Source organism: Mus caroli, chromosome 6 (genome assembly GCF_900094665.2).
Source record: "Mus caroli chromosome 6, CAROLI_EIJ_v1.1, whole genome shotgun sequence".
In the NCBI taxonomy this organism is placed as follows: Eukaryota; Metazoa; Chordata; class Mammalia; order Rodentia; family Muridae; genus Mus; species Mus caroli.
In genome coordinates, this window is record NC_034575.1 from 58,789,863 (window position 1) to 58,804,294 (window position 14,432).

The 14,432-nt window shown below is 35.7% G+C and overlaps 1 protein-coding gene across 5 annotated transcripts in view; it reads left to right on the forward strand.

Annotated features, from left to right (window-relative positions):
- The window catches only part of Grid2 (glutamate ionotropic receptor delta type subunit 2), a 1,450,739-nt gene that overhangs the window by 1,071,568 nt on the left and 364,739 nt on the right, over positions 1 to 14,432 (forward strand). For all 5 annotated transcript variants that reach the window (XM_021164478.2, XM_029478539.1, XM_029478538.1 and 2 more), the window contains one exon: positions 9,080 to 9,277. In XM_021164478.2, coding sequence (XP_021020137.1) covers positions 9,080 to 9,277 — 198 coding nt within the window. The remainder of the gene's footprint in view (positions 1 to 9,079; positions 9,278 to 14,432) is intronic.

Here is a 14,432-nt window from a genome sequence, read left to right on the forward strand (position 1 = left end):
TCTCCTCTCCTCTCCTCTCCTCTCCTCTCCTCTCTTCTCTTCTTTTCTTTTCTTTTCTTTTCTTTTCTTTTCTTTTCTTTTTTAAACACTATGTTTAAAACTCTTAAGAAGCAATTGTGTGAGGCCTCAAATGGAGAATTTCCCTCAAAGGGGACTATCATCTAGATTTGATTGTTGTTAGATTATTTATCTTGCTTTTTTCCCCTTCAGATTCTAGAGGCACTATTACTGTAACACTATCTAAATTGTGTCGAAATTTTGCGTAAGTTTATACTCTTGGCTCTTGAGCAAAACATAGCAAAATATGAAATTCAGACAAGCACAGTTGAAGAATACAACTTTTGATGTCTCTTTTTTCTATAACCTACTATATGTCTTTGAAGTAGTACTATCTTTGTTTGTTCATCTATTAAAAGGAGGTAACCGTTAGCTCCTAAATTATAATTATTCTTTTTCTGGCAGTTTGTACTTTCTTTCTCTGTTGCTTTCTTGGCACCATGTCTGCTGTGCATTCTTCACATCTTCAGTGCGTTGAGCGCATATCCTTCTCCCGGCTATAGTTCTTTCATGGTGCTATGCATGACTTCTTACATCAGCCTACTCTATTAAGTACAAGATTTGAAGCAGTAGCTGCTCAATGGATATTAAATGGGTATGTCAATGAGTGCATAAATTTTGAAAATAGGTGCATATATAAAAATGCTTCAATCAAGCAAGGTATTGCCACAGCAGAGTACACGTATCTCCTTTATTATAGTTCCCAGAGCTTTAATCTAATCTCACTGTTTGCCTTTATCTCTCTGATATATTGACTCCTTGTCCTTCTAGAGAACAATGGGCCTGAGTTAGAATTTATGAATAGTGATCCAATTCTGTAATGGGGCTTAAGAATAAAGCTTTTAAAACATTGATCTGGGTAAAAAAATAATAGGATGTAATAAAAGTTTATTTAGGGTATAAAATTTAAAAGGCATGTTCATCAATAATTCATCAACTTTCCTTAAAAGGATCCTTAGTATTATCACTTCTATTTAGAACTTTTTATCTATTCTAGTTGCTGCTACTAGCAACAGATTTTGAAAACACACCTGTGAGATACATCTATTTGTATCAGTATTTACTTTAAAAGTGGAATTAAAGTTTATTTTGAGAAGAAATTTATTATCATAAAAAACAAGAGAAAAAAAGAAGAAAGAAAAAAAAAACAAGAGAAAAAAAAAAAACAAAAACCAAGGGAAATCCCCAAACTCAAGCTGTTGCCAAGACAATAGATAGTTCTCCACAAACTATCATAGAAAGTCCCTATCATTGAAGACAACATTCACACAACCCAATGAACTCCAAGAGATCAAGCCTGTTCCTACATGAGTTGCATGTTCTAGTGTCTGTAATTTGGAAAGGCACTCAAGAGGCTACTGAAAGTAAGCAACAACTCAACCAAAAAACCTTTGATATCCAATCTACAATCCCTGAAAAATGTGGTAGGACAATGGTTACACAAATCTTGTGGAAGCAACCAATTGACTGAAGACTGATTTGACTAAAGACTCACTCCATGAGCTTGAACCTATACTGACATTGCTTGGGTAACCAAGAAGAAGAGTTTAGATAGTTCAGAGACCAAGGGTAAAACCAAATATTACTTTTCAAAAAAAAGTAACAATAAAATGTCTCTTAATGATACTCTGCTATACTCATGGATCAGCCATTTATTCAGCCATCATCAGAAAGGCTTCTTTCTCCTACAGCAGATGGGAACAAATAAAGAGAACGATAGCAAGATATTATGCGCACATGCACACACAAACACAAACACACACACACACACACACACACAGAGAGAGAGAGAGAGAGAGAGAGAGAGAGAGACTGAGAAAGAGAGAGCTAGAGAGACAGTCAGAGAGACAGAGACAGAGACCTTGGAACACATAACATATAATTATATGTCTTCATCAACCCCTTCCCACAGAGTTCAGGGAAACCAGAAGAAGTGGAGGGAAGAGGAGTCCAGGAAACAGAGGGGATGAAGCACACTTAAAGAATGCCCTCTAAAACAACCTGTGGGTTGTAACTGGTTTGGGAATCTCATATCAGATATCCTGCATATCAGATACTTACATTATGATTCATAACAGTACCGAGTTACAGTTACAAAGTAGCAATGAAATAATTGTTTGATTGGGGTCACCACAACATGAAGAACTGTGTTAAAGGGTTGCAGCATTATAAAGGTTGAGAACTACTACTATAACACAACCGAGCAAAGTTCATATGAACTCAAAGTTGGAAGCAACCACCAGAGGGCCCACACAGGTCAGCACCAGGTCCCCTGCATACACACTATAGCTTTCAGTTAGTACTTTAATGGGACTCCTGAATGTTTAAGTGAGTGGGTCTCTGATTCTTGTACCTTTTCTTGGGAATCTTTTATTTTTCTGTTGGCCCTACTTGTCCAACTTCAATTTAATGATTTTGCTTTATCTTATATTTTATTTCGTTATGTTTGGTTGTTATCTATTAGAAGCCTGATCATTTCTAATGAGAGACAGAGACTGTATCCAGAGGGGAGGGGAGGTAGGAGGAATGTGGAAGAATAGATTACGTTGTGTCAGAAAAGAATCTATGGTTAATACAGGTGGAGGGAGAAAAGTAAGAAAAAAAGAAAGTATAACATCCTATAGCAATTTAGCATGTTAAATAATTGCTGTAAAGATTGGTCAGCAAAACTGAAAGGGTGTAGCTAGTATTTCATATCCAAATATGCATTGGGATGTTACTATCTATAATTTATTCATATAAAATAATGATACATTTATTATTAAAATCTGCTCTATATAATGTAGTACCTATCTTAATTTTTATTTTTAAGGTTTTTCCATCCCATATTTTAAATTTTTATATTTTAAACCCTCTCCAATCTCTTCTTATATACTCCCTACTTTCCTACCTCTCTAACTTCAAGTACTTTCTCTTTTTTAAAAAAATCCCATTGATTACAGTTTATATTGGCCCACAACTTCTGTGTATGAAGCTTGCCCTGAACCATGATTAATATACCAGGGGTCACATTAAAGAAAATTGTTTTTCTCCCAACGTGGTAGACAATGAGTTTTATGAATTTTTACTTTATTTTGTAAGTATTATATTGAGGGTGTTTTGGGTTGTTTTATTTTGCTCTTTTTGTGTATCTGTTATATGTTTGTATGAAAACATTTATCTCTAATGATTTAATAATCAAAATTAAATAAAATAATACTATTTAATAATACTAATTTATTTTTTGTTATGTTTTTGTCTGGTTTCAGTATCAGGGTAAGAGTGGTATCAGAAAAAGAATGTAGAAATGTTCCTTCGGTTTTCCTTTTATGGAATAATTTGCATACTGTTGTGAGCTCCTCTTTGAAGGTAGAACTGTGCACTGAATCCCATTTGCCCCAGGCTTTTATTAGTTAGAAGATTCTTAATTAGTGTTTCTACCTCATTAGATGTTATTGGTCTATTTAAATTATTTACTTCATCTTCATTTAACTTTGATAGGTTATATATATAGAGAGAGATTTATTTATTTGTTTTAGATTTTTCCAGCTTGGTAGGATTATAGACTTAAGAAGTATGACTTTATGATTCTTTCAATTCCCTAGGTGTCCTTTGTAATGTTGCTCTTTTTATTCCTAATATAATTAATTTGGATACCCCATCTATTCTTTAGCTAATTATGTTAAATGTTTATCAATCTTATTCATTTTTTTGAAGAACCAACTCTTTATCCATTAATTCCTTGTAATTTTTCATTTCTATTTCATTAACTTCAGTTTTGAGTTTGATTATTTCTTCCCATCTGTTCTCAGTGTTATTTGCTTTTATTTTTAAGCTTTTAAGTATTATTAAGTTATTAATATGAAATCACTGCAATTTCTTGATATGGACACTTAGTGCTATAAACTTTACTCTTCCCTCTGCCTTCTCTCAATCTCAAAGATTTTGGTATGCTTTGTTTTCATTTCTTCCTCTTCGGGGGTGGGGGTGGGCGGGGCAGTAATTGCCTTATTGAGTTCTCCCTTGCTGTCATTTTCATTCAGTAGTTTTCTGTTTAGTCTCCATGAGTTTGAATACTCTCTGATAACTGTTGATGTCCAGCTTTATTGCCTGCATGGTCCAATGATAGGCAGGACTTTATTTCAATTTTTAGGTATTTATTGGAAGTTTCTTTATATCATCATATGTCATCCATTTTGGAGAACATTCCATAGACTGCTGAGAAGGGGTATACTTTAGTGTTTAGGTGGAATGTTCTATAAATGTTTGTTTGGTCTATTTGACTTATGATGTCATTTAACTTCAGATTTTTCTCTAGATTTTATATATGACTGATGGTGAGAGGAGGGTATTAAGGCTGCATATTTTCTCTATATTAAGGAAAATCTGTGATTTTAGAACTAGTGATCTTTCTTTTATGAGATTAGTTGTCTCCAAGTTTGTTGTGAAAATGTTTAGAATTGTAGTATCTTTTTAGTAAAGTTTTCTTTTAATAAGTTTGGCACATCCTTTCTTATCTCTTCTGATGAGTTTTGCTTTGAAACCTTTGTCTCAAACATTAAAACAGGTACACCTGTGTTTTGCTTGGTTCTATTTGCCTGAAACGAGTCTTTCACATTTTACTCTAAGATAAAGTCTCTCCTTGAAGTTGGGGGGTGTGTCTTGAATGTAGAAAAAAAAGATGGGCTCTCTTTATTGATTCAATGTGTCACTGTCTTTTTATTGAAAATGAGATCATAAACACTGAGAGTTATTATTGAACAGTGTTTAGTAATTCCTGTTCTTTCCTAAGATCTATTTTGACTAACAGCAGTCAGTTATTCCCTGCCCCTATTTGGATGTGTTTCATATTCTTTCAGACTGAAGTAGCCTCTGTAAAGTTGACTTAGGAATCATAATTCCTTAAAATGTTTTCTTTTCTCCTCCTATAACAATTGATAGGTTTTCTGAATATAGTAATATTATCTGGCAAGAGTGGTCTTAACTTGTGGTTCATCAGACCAGGGCCTTCTGGATTTTAAAGTATGCACTGAAAAATCAGGTTTTATCTAAAGAACTTCTCATATGTCACTTAGTGACACTCTTTGGCTTATTTCATTATCTGTTCTTTGTTTTGTATGTTTGTTGTTTGTATTGTTATTTGTTCTCGGGGTTCGTTTTGGTCCTGTGATTTGGAGTTCTGTGGGTTTCTTGCATCTTGATAGGACATCTTTTTCCTTTGAATATATGAGTTTTTCTTTTATTCTTTTGAAAATATTTTCTTTGCTTTTGATTTGTGTTTCTCCTCCATCTCTATCTATTATTTGAATGTTTATCAATAGAGTTTCTGGATGCTTTGTACCTGCATTTGTTGTTGTTATTGTTTAGATTTAACAGTTTCATTGATTGATAGAGCCATTTCTTCTTTTCTCTTGTCTCCTCTACCTAACATTCATTCTCACACTTGATTCAATCTGTTGCTGAGTTTTCCTTCTTACTTTTCTTTTTTTTTAATTCTTGAGTTTTTCATTTATTTCAAATTTTATTTGAATCTAGCTTTTCTCCAGAGAGTAGATCTCTTTACTAAATTCCATTTTTATGTATTTAAGTGGTTTTTTTGTTTTGTTTTGTTTTGTCGCTCAACTCTGGTCTATCTATCTGTGTTCAGGAATGTATTCGGATCGTCTTTTGGTTCCTTGAGTATATTTGTAATTGTTATGTTGAAAGCATCGTTTAGTGCAGGAGCTAGACTGCTTTTTCAGGGTAAACTAGGATGGCAATGCTAGCTCCTGGAAGAGACAGTATCTCAGTTTTTCCTGTTTGTGTTTTTGTGGTGAAATTTAGGCTCCTGGAGTTCTGTCAGGAATGGTATGGGCATCTGCTCTAGCCTGTTTGGTGTAAGTGTTTATGCATGCTTTTACTCCAACGTACAAGGTTGTAGATCAGCTTGATGTCGCTGATTTTCAAGCCTTTGGCTACTCTGGGAATGTGGATAAAACTTGTCATGGTTCCAGGTTGGAACACAGTTTTTGTGGCAGACAGGCAAGAGTGAGGGACTTGCTCTGAAGGGCATCTAACTTGGTGAGACCCCGCATAAGAGAGGAATAGGAAAGTGATTATCAGCTAGGCAAGCCAGTGGATTTGCTCTGGGATATCCTGCCCATAATTGTGAATTGTATTACAGGTTTAGCCCCAGATCTTTGTAGTAGATGAAATACCTGAAAAATGGGCAGGCAGGAGATTGTATTAGCTCTGGAAGTCTCTAACTCAGGCTCAGGGTGGAGCTTCACACAGTCTGAGAACCCAGTTATGTGAAAATGTATTCCTTTTTCTAGTGATTATGGCTAAATAGTTTTAGCAAGAGAGTCAGGCACCATCTTTCATGAATGTTTTTTTTTAAAGCTTACACTACACTGGAATAAGCTGCAAGTGAAGATATAAGTTCATTTTTTAATCATCACTTAAAACATGATACAAGATTACAAGGCCCTGTTAATTATTAGACTTTGATCATATAAACATGTTCCTAAAATTTGATATTAACTTATAATTTTCATACTCTTTTCTGTTTCTAATTACCTCACTGGCTACTTCACAATGCCGTATGTAGTCACTGGTTAGTCATTTGTTCTGGCCCAAACACAAATGAAGAATATAATTCTTTAACATGTGTTCAGAAGTTGTATTTTATTTTCATTATATTTATTTATATATCTATTTATTTTGGTGGAAAGAAGGCAGTGTACACTCCACAACACTATAGAGGAAGTCACAAGAAAACCCATGAGAGTTGCATTCTCCTTCTATCATGTGTGTCTCTAAGGATGAATTCAAGTTGTTAGCCTTAGACGCAAGTGTCTTTACTTACCAAGCTTGTTTATAGGCCCTGGAAGTTTTGCTATAAACTTTAAAGTGTATAACGAATTTTCTACCAAGAAGGAATGTGTTTCACATATAACCTTAACACATGAAATTACACTTTACAATCAAGTACTATATGATACCATTAAGAGTAAAAATGTCACTAATACGACAAAGGGTGATTTATTCTCAGGAGATTTAATCTACTGATCTAATAATCAACTATTAGTTATTATGATGAAATATTTACATCACAGAAAAAACTCAGTAGCTCAACAAAAAAATCTGAATTTATTTTTTAATGTATTATGTATTCCAAGAAAGGCAATTCTAGTCTGGTACAATAGCTCAAATGTCAGAGATACAACACTCTGCCTTGTTTCTCTGTAGCATCTGGGCTCATTTCCAGGGCACCAGCCTTTTTATGCTCAGTCAAGCTAGAATGTCACAGAAAGACAGCAAGAATTGGTGCACATATCACATGGCTTATAGTGCATTAGCTCAAGTTAGTCACGTGGCCACACTGAGCATTACGGAGAGCCATAGGTTGCCTTTTTTCTTAGTGGCTCTACTGTAGGAGACTATGTAAAAGGAGTGGGGACCTTTAACTGTCTTTTACTATTATTATCCATTTATTGATTGGTCTAACACTAAGACAATATATCTTTAAAAATAAATATATAGATAAAGTTTTAAATGAGAAGAAACACTGGTAATTTCAGAAACCACAATGGCAAGTGCAAGACAAATACCAAGGTATCCATGTTGTTAAGAAACATCAAAGTTGGTGCTGATTTTCTGCGTTTACATTACTATCAGTAAATGAAGCTTGTTGAAAGAAAACATTTTTCTTGGGATAATTTTTTTTTTTTTTTTTTTTTGGTTTTTCGAGACAGGGTTTCTCTGTATAGCCCTGGCTGTCCTGGAACTCACTCTGTAGACCAGGCTGGCCTCGAACTCAGAAATCCACCTGCCTCTGTCTCCCGAGTGCTGGGATTAAAGGCGTGCGCCACCACGCCCAGCTGGATAATTTTTGAATATCCCCAAAATAGAGGCAATGTTTTGCAGAGTGTTCACTTGTGTCTTTTGGAAAAGAACAAATATCACAATATTATTGTGCATATCAAAGATGGCTTCTTTGTGTGTCTCTATAGGAAAATTATTCAAAGAAGAAATTTTTGTATATACTGGCTTCTACCCAAATTGTTCCCCAAGTGCTGCATGGACTATTTACACTAACAATGGCTATCTCTAAATTTTAATGTGTTTGAATGATTTCTCAGAACTTTAGGAAATTAATTAACGAACTATTGAAGCTTCTGTCATCTGCCAGCATGTTTCAAAACAACTGCATGATTAACACCTGTTCTAAACTGAGAGCAGCCAATGTGTTAGCTTTATCAGGAGCAAAGTCAGACTTGGGAGAGGGTACTTGTGTAACTGGCCTGAAACCCTAGGTTTGGTCCTCAGTATTACATAGACTAGGACTAGTAGCTAAGACCCGTAACCCTAACACTCTGGAGGAAGGCCAGGAGGTTGGTAAATTCAAGGTTATCCTGGGATGCATGAGAATTGTACCTTATTAAATTACATTAAAAATAAAAGCATGTGAAAAGATGAAAGAGGTAGGGTATAAAACCAGTTTGTCGAATTTGCTGAATTAGTTTATCAAAAAGGTGGCTTTTAAAATAGTAGTTATAGTAGAGAAGCTGGGATTTTTTGGGTTTTTTTTTTTTTGTAATGAAACATATTTACATCAAAGTTGTAAAAACTACTTGCCAAATGACTTCTAGTATGTGTGATATTCTAAATTTTATTCAACTATATCTTTTGAATATTTGCTATTTTCAGAGTTGCACATATGTTAATGTTTTTAATCTATCTTCACACAGGTGGAGAAAATATCTAATGGAGACAGTAAAACCATAGCTTCTTAAAAATCAGTTAAACTGTTGATGAATTTTAAGCTGTATCCAAGTAGCAAGAAACAGGAAATCGTGTTCTTGAAAACATGATTCATCTCAGTTTTGATCTGACAGTGATGAACTGAGAGATGACAAGAAATGGGTTGATTAAGCACAGTTCAATAACATGATGCATCAATAATTTATAAACCCTATTTCCAAGTTAATTTTTTCAGAGCATGAAATGCTCTGATTTTAGGGAGCAATGTTTATTGACACTAATTTTTTTTCCAATGTAGGAGGAGCCTTTTGTAATGGTCTCTGAAAATGTCTTGGGAAAACCGAAGAAATACCAGGGCTTCTCCATTGATGTTTTGGATGCCCTATCTAACTACTTGGGATTTAATTATGAAATTTATGTTGCACCGGACCACAAATATGGAAGCCCACAAGAAGATGGGACATGGAATGGACTGGTAGGAGAACTTGTTTTTAAGGTAAGAATACATTTATCTCCTACCCCCAAACTTCAGCTGTAATCAATGAAAGCTGTTTTCATAGGATGGAGCTTAAGAGAAAAATTTTGATTGTGGTATTTAGACCAACAGACTCACCCAGTCCTAACTTATGAATGCTGTGTAGAGAAAACTGGATAGTAAAATAAAATTTACATTTATGCATCTTCCATTACAGAAAATGACAACTGCAATCTTTGTTCTTTGTGTTGGCCTTCTTCTACCTGTTGCATTCTGTCAGTTTCCTTAGGATTTTCTAGTGTAGGTTGTTCTTGTGGTCAGTCAGTTATTTGGGGGTAGTTTACATGTATATTTTGCCTCATCTGGTTGCCTCCTTGATATCAAACTCTATACGTTGACACATTAGCTACTAACATTCTGTTAGAACTCCAGTGGAGTTTTAATTGAAGTAACTCCTTAATGACCATTTCATATAACAGTACTCTTAACCTGCTGCAGAGGCTTGGGTCACATAACTGATTTCAAAATGGATCCCAATGGGGGCATTAGGGGACGGTCTGAAGGAGTTGAAGGTTTTCCTATGAACCCCATAGGAAAAACAATCATATCAACCAATCAGACCCCCCAATGCTCCCAGGGACTAAACCATCAACCAAAGAGTATACAGTGGGGAGACCCATGGCTCCGCTGGATATGAAGCAGAGCATCACATTATCTGGCATCACTGGGAGGGGAGTCCCTTGATAACCCAGGATAGGGGAATGGCAGGGTACTGAGGCAGGAGTGGGTGAGCAGGTGGGGAACTGAGGGAGGGGAAGGGAGAAGAGGATAGGGTCTTGTGGAGGGGAAACTGAAACGGGGGATAACATTTGAAATATAAATAAATAAAATAACCAACAAAAAATGAAAAGGTTTTTCATACATTTCAGATCATCAACAGAGGCCCATTGTCTATCTGATGGGTACAGACTTTAAAGTGCATCATGTCTTGAATATACTAAGACAATCAGAAAAAAAAGATAATCAGAAAAAATGTCAATCCCATCTCTTCATTCTCTTTGACATCAATATTCTTTCATGTACTCTGTAATTCTACTGGCAACCCAACAGCTTTGATTTGAAACAGATACTAGGCAGGGTTAGCAGTTATGCATTTACGTAAGAGAGTTTTATCTGAAGACAATCTCTATGGCCTCTCTGAATCACAATGTCCACTTATGTGGAAAACAGTCCCTGTGAAGATTAAGCAGAATAATCAATCTGGAAACAAGCAAGGAAGGAAACTACGCTTGGTCTCCTTAGCCAATTCTGACAGATTGGTAAACCTTTATCAGGTGCTGTGCTTAAACATGAATTCAACATACATTTTGCAAGTTGATTGACAGGGACTGTTTTCCACATAAGTGGACATTGTGATTCAGAGAGGCCATAGAGATTGTCTTCAGATAAAACTCTCTTACGTACATGCATCTACTAATAGGTAGATGGGGAGGTGGAAGAAAGATCAAAGGGAAATCCTTCCATCTTATCTACCCAACCACAGCAGTAGAAAAAGACATCCTTTGCTATCATTGTCTTCCTAGCTTCACTTGTAGCTTTGCTCTAGCTGCCATCACCTATGCACTCCACCTACAATGGTTCAATTACTTTCCATCTCATTCATCACTTGTTTCTATATACACATACATCATATACATACATAATCTTGCTGTTTCTCTTTCTCTCCCCAAATAGTCTAGTCTACATAGTCTGTTTCTGATTTCTCTCTCTCTCTCTTTCTCTCCCTCTCCCTCTCTCTTTCTCTCTCTCTCTCTCTCCCTCTCCCTCTCTCTCTGTGTTTGATTATAACCAATCTATATTCTGTTTGTGACAAAAGAACATGTAATATTTCATCCTTATTACTTTCCCTATTTCCACATCCTATTTGCCTACATGCATGTATATAAATCTAAATTCATCTTATTACACTTATTTATGTGCATGTATGTGTGTGCATACATGTGCACATGATAGAAAGATAGTACATATGTGCTACAATACATGGAAAGAGGTCAAAGGACAACTTAAGGAAATCAGTTTACTCCTTATAATGCATGGGTCCTGGGGATTGAACTTATACTGTCAAGCTTGGTAACAAATGCCTTTATGTACCAGGCCAACTTTGGCCTGAATCAAAACTCTGCATATGGCAGGAATTTTCTTCTGAACTTGTTTTATTTCTCTTGACATAAAGATCTCCAGTTTCATCCATTTTCTTCCAAATGCAATCGTTTCCTTCTTCCTCATGGCTAAGTACAATTCTGTTGTGTGTGTGTATATAGTTCATTTTCTTCATCCTGTCATGTGGTGTCAAACATCTAAGCTAGTTTCCTATCATAGCCATTATGATATTGTACAGAATAATCACAATGCAATAGTGTGAATGAGCTAGACACTTCTCTCGTGAAAAACATAGCACAGCATTTCACTTATCTTGAAGAATATGATCTTTTAAAGTTTCTGAATAATTTGTCATACCAACGTGCCTGCTGATTTCTTCTGCCTCTCTTATTCACCATTTTCAAGGCTAAAGTCTTTAATCTGTTTCACCTTAGTAAAACCTACTCCTGAATCCATCTGTATTCTGCAGATACTCTTCCTGCACCTTATTTGTTTTTCAGAGTCTGTTTAAAAACTGTCCACAGAAGCCTTCCATTGTCACTGGATTCAAAAGAGCGGAGTCTATGATGTGCATCCTCTTCTCCCCTTTCTGTTTTCTTGTTCTTTTAAAAATACATGTAAAAAGCCTTTTAAACGTATCTACCTGATCATTATAGTACCCCATATTAAGTTGTAAGGCAATTTGAGATTTCTTCGGGTATTGTTAAGTCTCAATATTTAAGAAATGAGTTAAGTGATGTCATCATACAGCATTAGATGACAACATTATCCCGATTATACCTCAGGGATTTTTTTTAACAACTGCCTGCTAAGTTTTACTTCATGTCTAAAACCTTCCCATTTTCATTACCAAACTAAATGTTTTTGCCTTTTTCTCCTAGTACTTTAGACATTTACCATATTCTATTCTGTCACTCCCACCTCCCTGAAATTAACTTGAGAATGATAACCCTGACTAGGGTAGGGGAAAATAAGGTAGGAAATACTGAGAAGAGTACTCTGAATGTTGCATAAAGACTAACATTTTACAGATGAGTATCGGTAGATATATACAAGCAAAATATCAGTCAACATATTGTGAGTGTTGATACCTGAAGTCCTCACAATCATTCCATAAAATTGAAACAACCACTCTTCCTATGAGATGAATAAAAATGAACAAAGCCACGAGAATTGTAAAAGCTTGGTCAAAGTCAAACAGCTAATAAGAGAACTAGAGTCTGAGCCAGTGGTTGGCTCTAGAGTTGTGGATTGTCCTCCTCGGAGTCATCCAAACAGAAAGTGAGATAAGTAATTTGATGTAAGAGTCTGGAGTTCAGACGTGGTATCCAGAACGGACATACATTTGAGGCTCATCAGCATATAGATGGAATTTAAATTGCCCCCTCTGCCTTTCTTTGCCCCATTTCTCTTCTATCTTCAATCTCCTCCACATCTTTGCTCCTTCCCATGGCTTGAAAAGGCATTCTCATCTCAAATATAACCTTTCTGTATTTTCTAAGTTAAATTAATTAGGTGTCTTTGGTTGCAAATGACAATCCAATTGAAGTGAAAAGATAATTTAATGGCTCACAAAGCTAAGCTGCCAGGGACAAGATCCAGGCACATTTCATCAGGCCTTGGACTTGCTTTTTCTGCTGCAGTTCTGCTTCCTTGGTGTGGCCCCAGTTCTTAGGCAGTCTCTCCTATCTTGGCAGCAAGGTGACTTTTCGAAGCTCCAAGCTTAGGTTTCAGCCTCTCTTCTATCCCAGTATAAACATTAGCGTTCTTTTGCCAATAGATCTGATTCAGAACCTCAGCCTGAATACACACTGGCTCTGACCATAAACTATTGTGTCCAAAAGGAGGCACTGTTCCCAGTATCAAACAAATATAGCATGCCTGTGTCCACCACCAAGATAGGCTCTGCTGAATGCCTCCATAAAAACCATGTTGACTAAACATATGCAGTGCTGTCCAAGGAAAAAACTGCCCAACTGGAGGGAGGGGAAATAGGTAAGAAGTAAATTACTGTCCGTTTTTATGTGTAAGAATAATTGTAACAATTATAAAGAGACTATCAATAGTTACACATACACAAAGCAGTAAATTAAAAGTCATAATGAGGATACTAATGCAGTTGCAAACAATAGGCTGCAAAATGTTTACAAGTCCATGGTGAAGATCTGTTTGTGTCAACACTTGACAGGTGTATGAAGAGGTTGTAAGATCCAGAATAAAATTTTAAACCACAGATAAAAATAAACAGAATGACATCATAGTCTCCAAAGAAAAACCTAGTGGGCAAGATACCCAAAAGGAAATCTGTTGCAATGGAGTAGGGCATTTAATAATGCAACAGCACAGTAGATGATGGAATATGATTGATATTTTTAAAGAAAGGAACAACTTGTATTACACCTTTAGTTATAGTTACTTTCTGTTCTGCATATCATTATATAAAATGTCACTTGATTGAAAGACACATTTCAGTTCACATATTTGACATTGCTGGCAATTAACATCCATCAAAATAAAAAAAAAACAATTTGGAAGTGACTGTGGGGGTAAAAACTTGCATGAATCTAGAACTGACTCTCACTAACACAATGCTTTGTACTTTGTATTTATTTACATTTAATACAACAGAAGGGATAATTCCACCTTAATGTGGCAGGTAACAAAATAAAGCAAATGAGCTTTAAGTGGCCACATAGCTACATAAGGACTCGTGTTTTAAATTCAGGCAGTCCTAGTATAGGGGAATGCCAGGACCAGGAATGGGAGTGGGTGGGTTAGGGAGCAGGGGGAGAGAGGAGGGGGAAGAGGACTTTCGGAGGGGAAACTAGGATTGAAGATAACATTTGAAATGTAAATAAAGAAAATATCTAATAAAAAAGTTACAAAAATATTAAATTCAGGGAGTCTGGTTTCAGAATCCAAGTGCTAATTTAACCTTCTTATCAGTAAGGTGAAGAAAAGGGTCAGAATTCACGCAGTGACACAAATACATACATGTGGAGGCTAAAGAGAACTT